Genomic DNA, 17,491 nt, shown 5'->3' on the forward strand with positions numbered 1-17,491 from the left:
CACTTTTGTATTTGATCTCTGTTTTGATGTCGAACCCCAAAGCACAGTAATGGGGAGGGGGTGGAACCTGCGGAGCTGGGAGCAGCGCGCGTGCGCACGACACGCGCTGCGCGCCGGAAGAGCACGCCCAGTCCGGGCTGCGCGGAGGAAGCGCTGGGGTCCCGGAGGGCGGGGGTGGCGGCGCCGGAGGTCGCCATGGCTACCGAGCCCGAAGCCGCGGAGCCCGTGGTGCCTTCGCTCGTGGATCGATACTTCACTCGCTGGTACAAACCAGGTAAGTGCGGAGTGATGTTGATCCCTCCTTGGCCGCATTGGCCTAATGCTGTGGAGACTACGTTGACAGATCATAAGCCACGCGCGCTCTCCCTGGCTCTCCCTCCCCACGTCAGAAGGCACTGGACTTCTGTGTTCCGTCTAGCCCCAGGGAATGGCATTTGCAAAGACCTCGTGGCCTGAAATACTTCAGGGCGCATTCTGGGGCCGGCGATTGCAGTGCGAGCTCTAGGGTGTTGCTCGCGGTAAGATGAGTACTGTAAACGGAGGCCCCAAAGGTAGGCGGAGGGCTAGGTTGCAACAGTCCTTAAGTGCTTGGAGGGATTGAGGGGCTCATTCTCACAGGGAGTAGCGATACATAAAATTATTTAAATGATCAGATTGAAACTAAGGTAGAGGCAGTAGGGATGGCGAGAAGAGGGTGGGTTAGATTAGAGACATTTAGAAAGAAGAATCTACACATTTACCTTAAGAGACGCCATCTGCCACTTAGAAGTTGGTATTCTTTTTGTACTGTTTTGTGTAAGCAGCACCAGTGGCGGGAGCATCGTTGAGGACTCTCTTCCTTTCATTCAGTGATAATGGTTATACTCAGTTTAAAAAATATATATTGTAGCATATTTTCTGTTGGCCAAACATAAGGTGACCAACCTGTCCTAGTTCACCCATGACTGAGGGGTTTCCCAGAACGTCGGACTTGCACCAACATCAGGACAGTCCTGGAAACCTCCAACAAAAAATATATATCATAAAGAATGGGATGCTAATTGCATTTTCCTAGCAAAAATACTGCGTGTACTCATTTTGAAGTGAGTGTAAACTAAGATGGAGCAAGGAGTTAATTACCTTAATGTTGAATAAATTATTCTGTCTGGGCCAGATCTCTTTAAATACTTTATAGGAAACCTTTAGGTATGTCTTTTTGAGTCATGAAGGGATACCAGTGATCAGCATGCAGCATGTATGTGTCCAATCTTCATTATCAACTATATGACCCAAAGAAAGTACCACATAGTGGTAGTAAATATTGATTTCAGCCACCAACAGACTCATGTATCCTTCTAGATGTCAAAGGAAAATTTTGTGAGGACCACTGTATACTACAGCACTCTAACCGGTAAGCAAATTGGGAATTTTAAATTATCAAAAACTTTTTTTTCCTGGTATTGTAGCCTGGTATGGTCTTGTGGTCTTGGATTGAACAAATGTTCACTAAACAAACATGCATTAATTATCTTCTACTGTGTTGAAATGGTATTATTATAGGAGTTTGTTTGGCAAGAATGAGTATTCCAGTGCCTGGTCACTCTGAACATATAAATTTGATTACTCAAACTTCCAAATGGAGGACCACATCATCAGCTACTACCTGAAGTGGCCAGTCTGTGCCCAACTACTGAACTGTTAAGAGCCCACAGAAAGGGCTACGGTAGAGACATATATGGTATCTCGTATACACAGGCATGCCTTATTTCTTTGTCTTCTACCCCAGTGCTACCTACCTAAAGACCTCTGGTACTCTTCCCTTTCCTGGGAAAGAAATTCAATCTTGTTTTCTCTTTTATTATTGTATTCTCTATTCTACAGTTATGCCCCAATAGTAGCCAAAGGAAAAAGGGGGAAGATGATAGTTTGACTAAACAAATACCAGTTCATACATTCTTGTTCCAATAGGAGTTATGGGAGGAAAAATTATTCCAAGCAATCACACAGGATCAATTTTTTCTCCTTGTAGAATATGTGTCATCACATTGGCAGAATCTCATCCAGTTCTTCAAAGTGGAAAAACAATTAAAAGCATTTCCTATCAGATCAGTACCAACTGTAGCAGACTTCAGAACAAGGTCTCTGGGAAATTTAAGCGGGTATGTTCCTGTAATTCCGTGATTATCTACTTACATCCTCTATATTCATGGTAATGACAGATCCGATGAACCTTAGAATCCAGTAGCATATGCTTAGCATACTTCCCCAGCAGTTTGAGGTGCTGATTTTAAGTATACTTTCACCTAAAGAAATTCCGATTCCCTAAAATTAGGTATCTCAGGAGGTGTAGTATCTGTTATATTAGGTTCTGTGCTACTATCCCTATAATGCCCAGGATGGAGGAGGGGGAAGGCAGGCCTTTGAAAGGAGAACTCTAATAGCAATATAACAAGATATTTTGTCCTTTCTATTTGTATTAAACTAGTATGTCGAGTTCTGTAAAATTTAGGTGACTAACTCTTCTTTACCATATATTTCCACATGTAAATTAAACAGAAAAAAAAATTCCCAAGGGAGTTAGGAAAAAAAAAAAACATGGGCCGGTCACAGTGGCTCACGCCTGTAATCCCAGCACTTTGGGAGACCAAGGTGGGTGGATCATGAGGTCAGGAGTTTGAGACTAGCCTGGCCAACATGGTGAAACCCCATCTCTATAAAAATACAAAAATTAGCCAGGCATGGTAGTGGGCACCTGTAATCCCAGCCACTCGGGAGGCTGAGGCAGGAGAATGGCTTGAACCTGGGAGGCGGAGGTTGCAGTGAGCTGACATCGCACCTCTGCACTCCAGTCTGAGCGGCAGAGCAAGACTCCGTCTCAAAAAAACAAAAACAAAAACATGAATACGAGAAAATATATTTGCTCCTTGCTGTTTTTCCGTTCCTAAAGCATTGTCAATGTAATACACATCTACCTACCCCCTGTACCTGCACACAACACTCGGTTATACAGAATGCTATCTCTACCCTCTGTAACTCTAGAAAAAATGGACAGATTATTAAAACAGTATCATACCAAGGAGAATTTAGTGACATATTAAAATGTCTTAACAAACCCACTGGTTGGGAAAGTTTCTGTGGATGATTTAAGTCCTTCATTTACTGAGTTCATACTAAGAGTTTCTCCTAATTGCTCTCACTATTCTAGGAGACCCTTATTCAAACCCCTCTTTGTAGGCCTGAAGTGCCCTAATAATGTGTCTTACAATTATTGATTTTTCCTCACTCAAGAAACTAGTGGACTTAGAAAAGCATGCACCTCTCTTAAACGATAGTCTACAAGTTACAATAACACTTAAGACTTCCGAAGTTTCAATGATAAATCTCTGTCCAAAATAGTAACACTTAAGGCAGGTACAGTTGCTCATGCCTATAATCCCAGCACTTTGGGAAGCTGAGGTGGGAAGATCACTTGAGGCCAGGAATTTGTGACAAACCTAGGCAACATAACAAGACCTCATTCCTACCAAAAAAAATTTTTTTTTTAAATTAGCTGGGCATGGTGGCATGCGCCTATAGTCCCAGTTACCCAGGAGGCTGAGGTAAGGGGATTGCTTGAGCACAGGAGTCAAGGCTGCAGTGAGCCATGATGGCACCACTGCACTCCAGCCTGGATGACAGAACAAGACCCTGTCTCAAAAAAAAAAAAAAAAAAAAAAAAGTAACACTCCTGTTACAAGTGAAGAACAGAGAGGGACCTGCATATTGAACCCACTACAGGTAAGTTTTCACTGGATCTCAGAACTGCCAATCATTCTCCCAAAGGAGGTGACAAAATGGCATCAAAACACTTCTGCTCTTTTGGCACAGACCTAGCTCTTTTGTGTCTGCTCTTTTGACACAAGCCTTCCTTCCTTCCAGAAGCAGAGAGTCACAATGACTCTAGTATTTTAAAATGAAGAACCCACGTGCGGAGGAGTGAAGCCAATATAGTAATATCTGAATGCCATCTAAACATGTTTTGAGTGGTAAATAAAGGTGTCATAAAGAATAGCATCTTAACCTGAAATGCCTATGTCCACTACAGGAAAAATTCATGGGAGAAAAGAGGGCAACACATGAAACATGCCTGCACTGGCTTTCATGAGCCTCCCTGTAGATACTTGTGAGAGCCTCCCCAGGTATATCCATCTAGTGGAGTACATGAAACAATAACCATGCCATAACATTCAAACACATACACATCAAAATGTAGTATTGACTCATGGGTCAATTATTTTTATTTTGCTACTTAAAGCTTTTGTTTTCCACATTTTCCTTAAAGTGCATGTTTTTGTTTTTGTTTTTCTTAACTAGAAAAAATATCCCTTACTAACACACTGGGGATTTACAAAGAGGTGGGGAAAAAAAGAACAATATCCCTTCTTCAAAAAGTCTTAGTGATTGACCCTGGTAAATAAGTTCCTTTATCTATTAAGTTCTAATATTAAAATGAGGTAGAAATCTTAATGAAACTAACTTTATACAATATTGCTGTCATACTGTGTCATGTTGAATTTTATATCATTTTTTGTTGATGGATTTTCCCACACTTCTGAAATCTTTATACCTGGTTATATGTAGCTTTCTCATTTACAGTTGACAAAATATATTATTAGTCTGTAAATTCCCATTTATCATGTGTCTTAGCTTTTTTCCCTAGACCTAGGATGGCACCTGGCACACAGTAGGTACTTATATTCATATAGGTTCTGAAATTAATGAATGGTTTTTATATACTGAAATAATTGATTTAAAACACCAGTTCCAGGAATACATCCTGTTATACACCTAAGGGCTACTTCTCAAAGGAAAGTGGAAATGTCCATCAACTGATTACTTCTTCCATCTCATTACACAGGGGGCACAGTTTCTAACAGAGCTTGCACCTCTCTGTAAGATTTACTGCTCAGATGGTGAAGAATATACTGTGTCTAGGTGAGTAACTTTTTAGCCACCATTAGGAGACCAAAGGGAGGTAATTTTTTTTCTTAGAAACAATTTTTTTTTAACTAAGTAAACATGCTGAAATATTAAATTTTTTTAATAGTTGTGTTAGAGGACGTTTGATGGAAGTGAATGAAAACATTCTCCATAAGCCCTCTATTCTTCAAGAAAAGGTAAAAGAAAAAATATGATCTCATCCACATACCTTTTATTGGATTTTTTTTCATCATTTGACAGTACTAAATGTTCTTTCCTTTGCAGCCGTCTACTGAAGGCTACATTGCAGTTGTGTTACCCAAATTTGAAGAAAGTAAAAGCATAACAGAAGGGTTACTGACACAAAAACAATATGAAGAAGTCATGGTGAAACGCATTAATGCCACAACAGCTACGTCATGAGGATTGACATGGAACAAAAAGCAAAGCGGGATTCTTGTTACCTGGCCTAAACCATCAGGGTACTAAGGGAGAAGAACCAGTATATGTAAAGCATACCTAACAGCCAGCCATATGCAGGGGAGGCCTAGTGCTTCACTTAGTTTTCCCTCTCCATCTTCATAATGAGCCTTGGTTCGTTCCCATTTGTCTGCAGCCTGCCAGATCTGGCCTGCCCATGTACTCACCCTGTTCTCCTGCATCTCTCTAACAACTGGCATGCAAGGGATGTTTTTCTGATTAAAAACAAACAAAGCTCTTTGAAGAAAATTTAGAAAATACAGAAAAGTTTTAAGTAGCCAAGTAAAAATAATTTACCCATCATCCCATAATCCAGAAGTAAATACATTTGACCCTTGAGCAACATGGGTTTGAACTGTGAGGGTCCACTTATGCACGGACTGTTTTCAACTATCAACGAATCAAAAATATATCATTAACCAAACATGAAACCCACTTATAGAGCAGGTTCATATACTCAGGTTGCAAAGGGCCAACTGCAGGACTTGAGTTCTCATGTATGGGTTTGGGTATATGTAGAAGGTCCTAGAACCAATCCCCTATGTAAACCAAGGGATAACTACTACATTTTAACCTACTTCTGTTTGAACATATGGTATGGTTATTGCTTTTGCCTCATTTTCCTAACAGTTTGAAGTTTAAAAAAACCTAACCCGCCTTTCTTACCCAGTCTCCTATAATGTGCCTACCAAAAAGCCTAGTCCTAGCCCATCTGCCTCAACTCCTCTCCCTTTTAGGTTGTAGGGAAGAGGCCGGAGTGTAGAGTATATTATATCTTCTGTCCCCCTTATGCCAACAAGATGGCCTTCCCCTCTGAAACAAAGTAAAACTGCAACACTGTGACTTCTTAAATGAGGGATATGTGAAAAGGCTATGAAAAATACAAAGGCTTTCCTAGGAAATGTGTTATAATGCAGTGGGAAGCTAATTCTTGAAATATGCACATTATAGTTACTCAGTCTCACATACTCCAGTTACCGGCAAAGAAGTTACTGAGAATATGTCATTCAAAGACATAGAGGCCTTTGAATGGAACAAATGCTTTCACATCATTTAAAGTAAAAAAAAAACCTCGAACAACTGTGAATTTATAGTTTAAGAGTGATTTACACTGAATTTCAAATAAAAGGACTATAAAACGTGTTATTTTTCTGTAAGGGCTATAACATACATTTCAATATCCCTGTTTTTAAATAAAATATACTTTTATACAGAAGAAATCATCTGATGTATAAATTCCATTGGTTATCTATCCTCTTATGCTGTTGAAGTCATAAGTTACCCCTTCCCAACCCCCACTTGCTCTTTCATTAGAGAATATTATTTTTTCAGGTATGCAAAAATATTATCTAATGAAAGTACAAGTGGGGGTTGGAATTTTTAAGTTTTAATTATTTACAAAATAATACTTATTTTATAAATAAAACTTAACATTTTGGTTCATAGGAAAAACTTGTAATCTGAGTGCCAGCATGACTATCCCCCTAAATATACCCCCCAGGCATGATACGTGTAGTAAGTGGATAAACACCTCCACGATAGTGCTATTAGCTGAAAATATAAACAAACCAGCAGATCCTCACTTTAAGTAGCACAATGACTCTTGAAGGCGTCATAAAACTAAGACAGTAAACGTAGTAAAACAATTGTGTATAACATTTTACATATAACATTACCTCACATCATTCTCCCATTATTTCTATTGTAATTTAAAAGAATACTTTGGTTTCAGAGAATAAAAATCATGCTTAATGATTTTGACTGTTTAAGATTTTAAAAAGGTTATTAAGAGAGCTGAGTGCATCACGTTTTCTCCCGAAGGACTACAGTGAAAATTTTCCTCAATAAAATATTGACTAGCTGTGGTCAATTGGCATTACTGTGGTTCTTCCAGATCTTTTGTGAATACTGATTGTGGTGGCTGACCCAGATAAAGATCATCAGATAAGCTTATATTACCTACTGCCATTTGGTAACTGACATGCCCTGTTAGATTTCAAAATGAATGTCAAAGCATTAAGATACAAATACTATGTATGACTGGAGTCTAACACAAAGTTGGCCATATTATATTATAAGGAGAAAACCTATAAACCAGATCCTTCAATCATGACCCCACCCACAAAAACAAGAAAAGCTTTAAACTCCTAAATTAAAGACTAAGAAAGATTTTTTTATAGTGAACATTTCAAAGCCATATATATATAAAATGTATGATATTCAGAGTTTAAATAGATTCTTGGCCTCCTTATTCTGTCTTTATCTTCCATTCCATCAATCAATACTGAGAAAGTTCAAAATATCTTTTAAGTCTATAAGATAGGCTTAGAATCCCAGCTAATATTCAGGGCAGACTGGCCAGCTATGCTAGAACTAGAACCAAAAACCCATCTCATACTCTCCAGGAGTTGTTCCAGGATTCTGTGGAGTTCCATTACCTTGTTTTTGGGAGTAGGTGAGTGACATACACAGCACAGCAGACCCACCCTTGCTGTACAAAATGCTTATTAGGGAACAAACTTGCTGCTGGCATGGATGATCTGGGACAGGGTCATCAAGGGGATTTTTGTCACACTTGGTAAACAGAGGGATTGAAGAGTCCAAAGGTTTAAGGAAAACCCTGCATTCACCCAGACTACTGTATGTTTGCTGCTGACATTAGTGATCTAGATGATAAAGAAAGAAAACAGTTAAGGTAAAATATGCCAAAGGTGAGCACATATTCAAAATAGCTTCTTGTGGATTAAATTGTCCTTGAGACAGTTGGGATATTTGGTTTGACTTTTAAAGAATACTAGTGCAATGTTCCATTTTAAAAATCACACTACGATTAGAATCTAGCAATTACCAAGACATTTATTAGTTGTCAAAAAGCTTTACAATCAGTTTCATGATCAGAAAATAGAGCAAAATTTCAATATTGTTTTCTTTATAAAACTGATGAATTTCCAAAAAGATAAAGGATCATTTGATTTTTAAAAATGTCAGCTTCATCACATGATGTTCCAGAGATCTGACCCCAAAAGCTTCTCAAGTTTTACCATCCATAGTGTCCTTATTTGTAACTGAGACCCATCCGTTATTTTCCATCTGAAGCTGGAAAGAGTTAAGACAATTAGTATCTGGTTTCACTCTGAAAAAAAATTACAAAATTAAGCAGTAACTATTTTCTTTTAAACCAATTTTTAAAGTATGAGTCTAAAATAGAAAAGCTACCTCACCTTCTTCAGCAGTTTATAACAAAGTGAAAGAAGTTGGACTAAGAGAGCCATCATGGATCTTGTCTTTGTAATACACTTGTCAACCTACAATGACAAAAGGCATGCAAATGATATTCTAAAAGTAGTACTTAAAAGACCTTACCATTTATTTAGTTATAACATGATAAAATTTCTCCACATGGAAATCTAAGGGATCTTGAAAGAGAGATGGATTTAGGCACATGAGCTGACTTAAAGCCCCAGGACACAGGTGCAGGGGTCGCTGCCTAGATCTCATGTCTATCTCATGGAACCCCAGCAGAAAGAGTGGGTGGAAAATTAATCATTCTACTGCAGGCTGTTTAGAGGCTTCTCAAAACACTCCAAATAGTGGAATTAAATCCCATCCTTTGCAATTCCTTGCACTCTACTTTGTGGGCACAAACCCATATTCTCTCAGACAAATTATGGGAGACCAGACTCGGAGGCACCTGTGTCCTGGTTACAGAGGTAATGACTTCAGAGTTGAAGGGTAGCTGTTCAGTGCTATGGAATTAATGATGTCCAAAAAACTACTTTATTTGGTGAATCTGCTACTCTCTGGGGTCAGTTATGAGAGTAGATAATAAATGATTCTTATAGACAAGGCATGAAAAAAGGAAATAAATTGCCCTTCTGTGGGTACTAACAGTTTATTTGAAGAAAAAGGGGATTTAACCAGATAAAGATAGATGTGTGAAAGTTTTTCAAATGTCTCTTTTACCTTTAGAAATATTTTATTCTGCAAAGAAGTCTTAGTTACTGTCTGGAGCTGGTGGCATAGAGGAATTAGCTTGTTTATTTCCAGGAGAAGCATAAGCTTGTCATCGTCTTTCAGCTGAAATGTAATTTAACAAGTTATAACAGCCTGCAACAAAACTCCATCTTTAATACCTTAAATACCTTTATACATTGATATTATACCCCCAAAGTAGGTTATACATAATACCACCACCAGCACCAGGTAGGTAGACATGTGTTACCTGTTTTGAAAAAGCTTGTACACTGGAAGTAAGCTTTAAACCCTCTGCAGCAAAAACCTGGTAGAAAGAGAAAACACCACTATTTTAGACTGATGTCTATGGATAGTTGGTAAGAAATATACTTACTAATAATTTTTACATAGAATTTTAAAAATAAAGCCTAGACATAAAAAGTCTGTCAGGAACTCCTAAACTTTTTCCAGTACCAGGAATGCACAAGGGTTTAACTGTTTTCAGAAGGAGTTTCCACAGACCAGATGCAGAATCCATCCCTGGAAAGGCTTCTCTATACCAGACCTCCAATTATTCTGGAGGGTCACACAGACCTGTGATATTCAGCCACACAAATTATGTCTAGATTACTCAAGGGACCTACAGCTCATCTCAAATATGCTCAATTATAAAAGGATGATGAATTTTCAAGCATAAGGTCAAAAGGGTTAGGACCTTCCCACTTCCATCTAGGCAAGACAAAATTTGTGACCCATACATATTCCATAACCAGACATTTGAGAGAACCAATCCAGGTGGTTGGTTTTTGTTGCTTTTTTTTCAGATTAATTTTCACTATTCACCATGTACCATGAACTCCATAATTTAATGAGATGAACAGGATGATGGAGAAGTACAGTGAAAAATAAGGTTGTACAGGTAAGATAGAAGTATTTAGCATATTATGTTAAAATGGTTTGCAGACTATTTTAGAGTGAGATGCCAGGGGAGTAAAGGGACGAAGGCTTAGTTTTAGGTGGCATCGGTAATAATGGAGAGAACAGGGAAAATCTGAGAGTGGTTTGTGAATGAAAATAACAGGTCTTCATAATAAAGAATACTAAGAAGGAGGAGGCAATAATTCCAGGGTTAATTTTTACCCTCTATTCAAAAGTCTTAACACCTTGCTATCACTGGATAAAGTGATCTCAAGGTCAAATCGTACTTTGCAACCTTCCCTTTAAAAGGGAAACCAGTAAGCTTTACATCTAGATTCCAACCAAACAAAATGATTCACTTCCCCAAGTGTTCCTTATCACTTCATGTTACCACTTTCTATTCTGCAAATTTTCTCTTTCCTTCTAGCCTGCAAACCGCTTGGGGACAAAATCCATGTCTGTCTCATAGAGTATGATTGTTTTAAAACTACCTGAAAGCTGTTAACTCCCAAGTCTCTGTCTCCACTCCTGAACTATCCTGACATCAGTCTTGTACAGTCATCCCTCAGTATCCATGGGAGATTGGTTCCCAGACCTCCCCAAGGATACCAAAATCTGTAGATGCTTATGTCCCTTAAGTAAAACAGTGTAGTATTTGCATATAACCTACACACATCATCCCATATACTTTAAATCATCTCATCTCTAAATTATAATATCTAAGTTAATGTAAATGCTAAGTAAATCGCAGTTATACTGTATTGTTTTCCCTCCCTTGGAACTCTAACCTTTTAAAATTTTTTTTTTTTTTTTTTTTTACTGTTGTTATATTTTACTGGTTTTCTTCCTTTTTTTTTTTTTTTTTTTTTTTTTGAGACAGGGTCTCACTCTGTTGTCCAGAGTAAAGTGAAGTGAAGTGGTGTGATCACAGCTCACTACAGCCTCGACCTCCCAGGCTCAAGCGATCCTACTGCCTCAGCCGCCGGAGTAGCTAGGATTACAGGTGTGTGCCACCATGCCCTGCTAGTTTTTTTTTTTTTTTTTTTTTTTTTTGGTAGAGACAAGGTCTCACTATATTGCCTAGGCTGGTCTCAAACTCCTGGACTCAAGTGATCCTCCCAGCTTGGTCTCCCAAAGTGCTAGGGTTACAGGAGTGAGCCATTGTGCCCAGCCTGTTTTTACTGTTTTGAATATTTTCAATCCATAGTTGGTTGAATCTGCAGATGCAAAACCTGCAGATAGGGAGGGCCAAGTGGATATATCCTATCTGAACTTTGTACTTAACATCTGCAAAAACAAAATGCTCGATTTCCACCCTCTAAATCTAGTGTTCTCCCTCAGTGTTCCCTGTCTCAGAAAATGGCACTACCACTCACTCCGTTGGCCAAGCCAAAAACCTTACTTAAAACATAATAGGATCAGCTGAACATGGTGGCTCAGGCCTGTAATCCCAGCACTTTGGGAGGCTGAGGTGGGCGAATCACAAGGTCAAGAGATCAAGACCATCCTGGCCAACATGGTGAAACCCCGTCTCTACTAAAAATACAAAAATTAGCTGGGCGTGGTAGCGCACACCTGTAGTCCCAGCTACTCGGGAGGCTGAGGCAGAAGAATCACTTGAGCCCGGGAGGCGGAGGTTGTAGTGAGCCGAGATTGTGCCGCCGCACTCTAGCCTGACAACAGAGCGAGACTCCGTCTCAAAAAAAAAAAAAAAAAAAAAGTCTAAGTTCTTCCCATGGCCTACAGAGACATCATATTTTACCACTTTCCTTCTGTCTCACTTCACTCCCATCTATAATTGCCTCCTTACTCTTCTGATACACCCAGCTCTACCCCTGCACCTCAGGGCTTTGCACTTGTTTTGGCTATCTAAAATCCTCTACCCACATTTATCCATCCAGCTCTCATTTTATTACCGTCTCTACTCAAACATTAGCTCCTTAGAGAGGTCTTTTCTGACCACCCCTCTATCACCTCTGTATTCTAGTCGTACGTGATTTTATCTCCAAGTACTTACATATGTGCACTGAATGCTTAAATTCTTATTGTCTATATTCTGCCATTAGAACATAAGCTCTATGGGGGCAGGAGCTTTGCTTTGTTCACTTTTCTCCACAGAGCTCTGTTCTCCCAGATCTGACATTTAGCACAAGTTCAATAAATATATGTTGAATGAAGTATGCAATTTTATGTTCATCAGTTTGGAGACAATTCATTGGACATTGATTTAATGACTAAGCTCACATAGGAAGAAGCTAAGTAGTGGATCTTTTGTAGTAAAACACCCCTACAGGGCGGTATTGACAGAATGGACTTGGGCCAAACTGAAAAAAAAAATAAATTCAGAATTTCAGCTATCTTAAGGGAAATAGCTCATTTATAGTCTGCTTTATAGAAAAATCCAGAAGACATATTTTCTGTAATACTTCTGATTATGTTGACAATCATCCTCTTAAGCTGAAATCCCTTTCCTACAGAATGCCAAATAAAACTATATAAGAGTGATAAAGTGATAGAAATTTCTTTTTTTTTTTTTTTTTGAGTTGGAGTCCTGCTCTGTCACCCAGGCTGGAGTGCAGTGGCGCGATCTCAGCTCACTGGAAGCTCCGCCTCCCGTGTTCACGCCATTCTCCTGCCTCAGCCTCCCAAGTAGCTGGGACTACAGGCGCCCGCCACCATGCCCAGCGAATTTTGTGTATTTTTAGTGGAGACAGGGTTCCACCATGTTAGCCAGGATGGTCTCGATCTCCTGACCTCGTGATCCACCCGCCTTGGCCTCCCAAAGTGCTGGGATTACAGGTGTTAGCCACTGCGCCTGGCCTAAAGTGATAAAAATTTCAAATCTCAGATGTACATGGGAATGCCAAAGGAGACAATATGAGTCATAAAGTGACAGAAATTTCAAATTTACACACAAGAATGCTCTTGGTTCTAGAGAGGCAAACAGGCTAACATGGGGATCAGGGAAAACATAAAAGGAATTTTGCAACCCACTTGCCAATCTAAAGCCTCTAACTAGAGGGAGTAGAATTACAGATAGGCCTATGTGGAGTCCTGTTAAGACACATGGCACAAGAGTGGGTGTTAGCATATCTGTCTCTCCTTTAATGCGCTAAATCATCAAGAATACTGAAGGAAAGAAGGAAACTAACATGTACTTAATGCCCTCTACTAGTCTTAAGCATTTTAACAGATGCTCTCTCATGTGTTATCTCATTTAATCAATATATTTTATCCAATTCAATAATGAAGAGGCCAAAAGTCTTTCTAGAACTCTGGATTTGCATCTGCTTACAGGATATTTTCACCTACTTAGGTAAACCTAAAGCTTATTATTGCATCTATTGACTATCAATAAAGCCCATTCTACTTTATGCTCATAATATTTAAGTTTCTTTCCAATGAGGTCAGGATAGTTTTGCAAAATGTCATTGCAAGCCATCTACCTTTCTACTTTTCTACTGCTCTCTGTAATACACAGGTATGTACAGATGTAAGCATATATACATGATATAATAAATCATCTGGAAAACATTTATCACCCACTTTTAGCCCGAAATTAAAGTACTAGCATAAAACGGAAACAAGGCATACCTCTAGTTGATGAATTAAATCCTGGGAAGTTTTCAGTGGCCCCTCTCCTCTAAAATAAAATTAATTGTTAAGAAGGTAACAAAAAGTTATTACCTGAAAATTGATTTTATAATATTAAAATTTTAGAGCATTTGTGTATTAACAAATCCTAAATTTTGAAGAATAATATGAATAGACTGATAATATTGTAACTTTATGCTTAAAGCAACTTTAATATTTAACAATTATTTATTAATATATTTTTCCCCAAGTAAACCTTATGTATATTAATTTCATAATATAAAAAATTTTAAACAAACAAGTAATATTTAAGTTCCATTTCTCTTTTTAACCTTTTTCATTTTACTTCATAAATTAAATATGTGAGATCTGATAATGTCTTGACCAAAAGCCTTTGTTACATAATGGAAAGAGGATCAAACCAAAACTCAGGACATTTCACTTCTAATTCTTATTTCAATTCTGGTAGTAACTCAGTTATCTAACCTTGATGAGGCATATCACTGAACATTCAATTTTGAGTGAATAAAGCAGTCACAATAATACTTGTGCTACCACTCTCATCAGAAGATTGAGGAACAGCAGATTAAAAACTACCGAGAAGAATTAAGAACTCTAAAAAATGAAAAGTAAATTACAATAAGAATAACCAAATGCATTAAGAAGAGCAATGGACTAGGGATAAGTCAGAAAATGTGGAATCTAGTAGCAACCAGTTCTGCCACTTAGGAGATGTGAACACATCATCCCTGCTCTCCAGTAAACCGTCGTGAAGGTCAAATGAAATGATGAAGCAAAAACCACATTAAAAACTCTAAGGTACTAGTAAGTTTGAAATATTGAAAAACTATAAGGCACTAGAAAATCTTAAATATCTAAATTATTAAGAAATATGAATTATTACATGTAAATCATTAAGAAATCATATAAATTATTAAGACAACCTTAAACAGTAGCCTGAGGAAGGGCTGTAAATCTGCCCAGGAGAACTGCCACAAGGTATTTATCTATTACAGAAAAATTCATTTTCTATTCTGGAATGTCATCACTACTATCCGATACCTATATTCTAGGAAGAAGTCCTATTCCACAGAGCTTCCCCTCATAGTGCAACCCCTCATGTTTCCCAGTGTCCACGGGATACTCTACTATTCTGACACTGAAACAAAAAATACTGAGCATGCCATCCTGAAATATTCTGAAATAAAACTAATCAAAGGAGATGCTATAATCTTTTCTTAAAAAGTTGGCCAGGTGCGGTGGCTCATGTCTGTAATCCCAGCACTTTGGGAGGCCAAGGTGGGCAGATCACTTGAGGTCAGGAGTTTGAGACCATCCTGGCTAACATGGCGAAACCCCATCTCTACTAAAAATACAAAAATTAGGCCAGGTGTGGTGGCTAACGCCTGTAATCCCAGCACTTCGGGAGGCTGAGGCGGGCAGATCACCTGAGGTCAGGAGTTTGAGACCAGCCTGGCCAAAATGGTGAAATCCCATCTCTACTAAAACTACAAAAATTAGCCGGGCATGGTGGCACACACCTGTAATCCCAGCTACTTGGGAGGCTGAGGCAGGAGAATCACTTGAACCCGGGAGATGGAAACTGCAGTGAGCCGAGATTGCACCACTGCACTTCAGCCTGGGCAACAGAGCAAGACTCCATCTCAAAAAAAAAAAATTAAATTAAATAAAAATAAAAATACAAAAATTAGCCGGGAGTCATGATGTGTGCCCGTAATCCCAGCTACTCGGGAGGCTGAGGCATGAGAATTGCTTGAACTCAGGAGGCGGAGGTTGCAGTGAGCCGAGATCATGCCACTGCACTCTAGCCTGGGTGACAGAGCGAGGCTACATCTCAAAAAAAGAAAACCAGGAAAGTCTATTGATGAACCCTTCATTTGGGAATATTTTACATATCAAACTATATTCATTAATAATATATTCCCCCAAGTCTTATTAGTCAAAAACATTTTTTAAAAGCATGATTGTTATCACCATGGAAATAACTAGCTTGATTCCAGCCAAAAGCTGAGATTTTTGTTATTTCAGTTAGTCTGTGCAAATTTATTGTGGGTAAACACAGGAGTTCCATTTTGCATTCTTTTAGAGGCCTGGGCCATCATATTTTAAAAAGGTATGAACTTAAAAAGGTCAAAATTCATGTTGGGAAGACTCAATCACAGGAGAAGCTTGCTAACAACAGTTAAGAACAATGGAAGGAAACCACCAAAGGAATGGTCTCCAATGATGGAAAATATGATAAGGTACTGACAAATGATAGCTAAACAGCAGCAAAATTTCTAACTCCTATCATTTCTGCTTCTTTTTCCAGAGAATTATCTATCTAGAAAAGGTAGAAGACGTCATCAAGAGGAAAATGATGCCTCTAAGCTTGGGACTGCATCTTCCCCACTCTTAATCCTCCTTCTATAGGAAGGAATCTTCACGAGCACAGCATCCCTCACTTCTCTCTGCTGCCTGACCTATGCCATCCCATAAAAGGAGGTGGATGCTCATCTTTTCAGCCTTTCTGGTGACTTTGCAAAAATAAATTGAACACATTAACCCTTTCTTTTCTCCTTTTTCTCTTGGAAGTGAAGCTGCCTTTGAGATATAACTGGTCTTCCATGTGTTTTATAGAGATACATTGTGTCCCTATGAGGTAAGACTTTGTAATTCTAGGGATCATTTTTCAAAACTTAATTGCCTATGACGTAAAGTACTTTCTCCAATATCAGCTTTATCAATATAAATGTTACCACCTCCCATCTACCTATTCTTTTGCTTATTTTTGATTTTGCTCATTTTTCATTTTGCTCAAAACTTGGGTGGGAAAAGGGGGTGCTATTTATTTATTTATTTATTTTTGAGATGGAGTCTTACCCTGTCACCCAGGCTGGAGTGCAAGTGGCGCAATCTCAGCTTACTCCAAGCTCCACCTCCCAGTTTCACGCCATTCTCCTGCCTCAGCCTCCCGAGTGGCTGGGACTACAGGTGCCCAACACCACGCCCAGCTAATTTTTGTCTTTTTTTTTTTTTTTTTTTTTTTTTTTAGTAGAGACGGGGTTTCACTGTATTAACCAGGATGGTCTCAATCTCCTGACCTCGTGATCTGCCTGCCTCGGCCTCCCAAAGTGCTGGGATTACAGGCGTGAGCCACCATGCCCGGAGGGGGTGCTATTTATTGAGTCCCAAATCCTACACAGTTGTAGAGATCCTTCACTACTTTAATTGAGCTTCAGTCTCTAGAATACTGAAGCAACCTGCAGGTGTGTCCCACTGTGGATAACCTTTTCAAAATCAGAATGAGTAGGACAGGAGCCAGAAAACTGGAGATATCAAGTATTTCTCAGGTTTCCAAAAATGAAAAAGATAGATTTCAGAAACTGAGTGAAAAGCTTGAAGTTATTCCTTGAGAAAATTCTAGAATGGATTATTGAGCAGATAACTGATTTTAACTAAGCAGAATTACTATACCTTATGTATAAATTACTAAAATGGAAGACTGAAATATGACTAACATTGACATCAACAAGGCATTTGATCAAGAGTCTTGTAATATGAACAAGACAGAGAATATAGGTCAGATAATATTAAAGTTAGGGGA

General features: G+C 38.8%; 2 protein-coding genes across 4 annotated transcripts in view; one reads left to right on the forward strand and one right to left on the reverse strand.

Annotated features, from left to right (window-relative positions):
* The first annotated feature begins 60 nt into the window (after positions 1–60).
* On the forward strand, positions 61–16,449 carry ABITRAM (actin binding transcription modulator). 2 transcript variants are annotated; one of them, NM_001133669.1, is given in 6 exon segments: positions 142–274; positions 1,339–1,390; positions 2,009–2,138; positions 4,877–4,953; positions 5,066–5,135; positions 5,224–6,631. In NM_001133669.1, coding segments are annotated over 6 exon segments (546 nt in total). In that variant the 5' UTR covers positions 142–195; the 3' UTR covers positions 5,362–6,631.
* CTNNAL1 (catenin alpha like 1) overlaps positions 8,249–17,491 on the reverse strand; it is a 68,900-nt gene continuing 59,657 nt past the window's right edge. The window contains exons 15-19 of one of the 2 annotated variants that reach the window (XM_054519381.2): positions 13,885–13,933; positions 9,641–9,697; positions 9,382–9,495; positions 8,640–8,723; positions 8,249–8,514 (exon numbers count right to left, since the gene is read on the reverse strand). In XM_054519381.2, the coding sequence (XP_054375356.1) occupies positions 8,449–8,514; positions 8,640–8,723; positions 9,382–9,495; positions 9,641–9,697; positions 13,885–13,933 (370 nt within the window). In that variant the 3' untranslated portion in view covers positions 8,249–8,448. 2 annotated transcript variants of the gene reach the window in all.

Source organism: Pongo abelii, chromosome 13 (assembly GCF_028885655.2).
Source record: "Pongo abelii isolate AG06213 chromosome 13, NHGRI_mPonAbe1-v2.0_pri, whole genome shotgun sequence".
NCBI classification, from domain to species: domain Eukaryota; kingdom Metazoa; phylum Chordata; class Mammalia; order Primates; family Hominidae; genus Pongo; species Pongo abelii.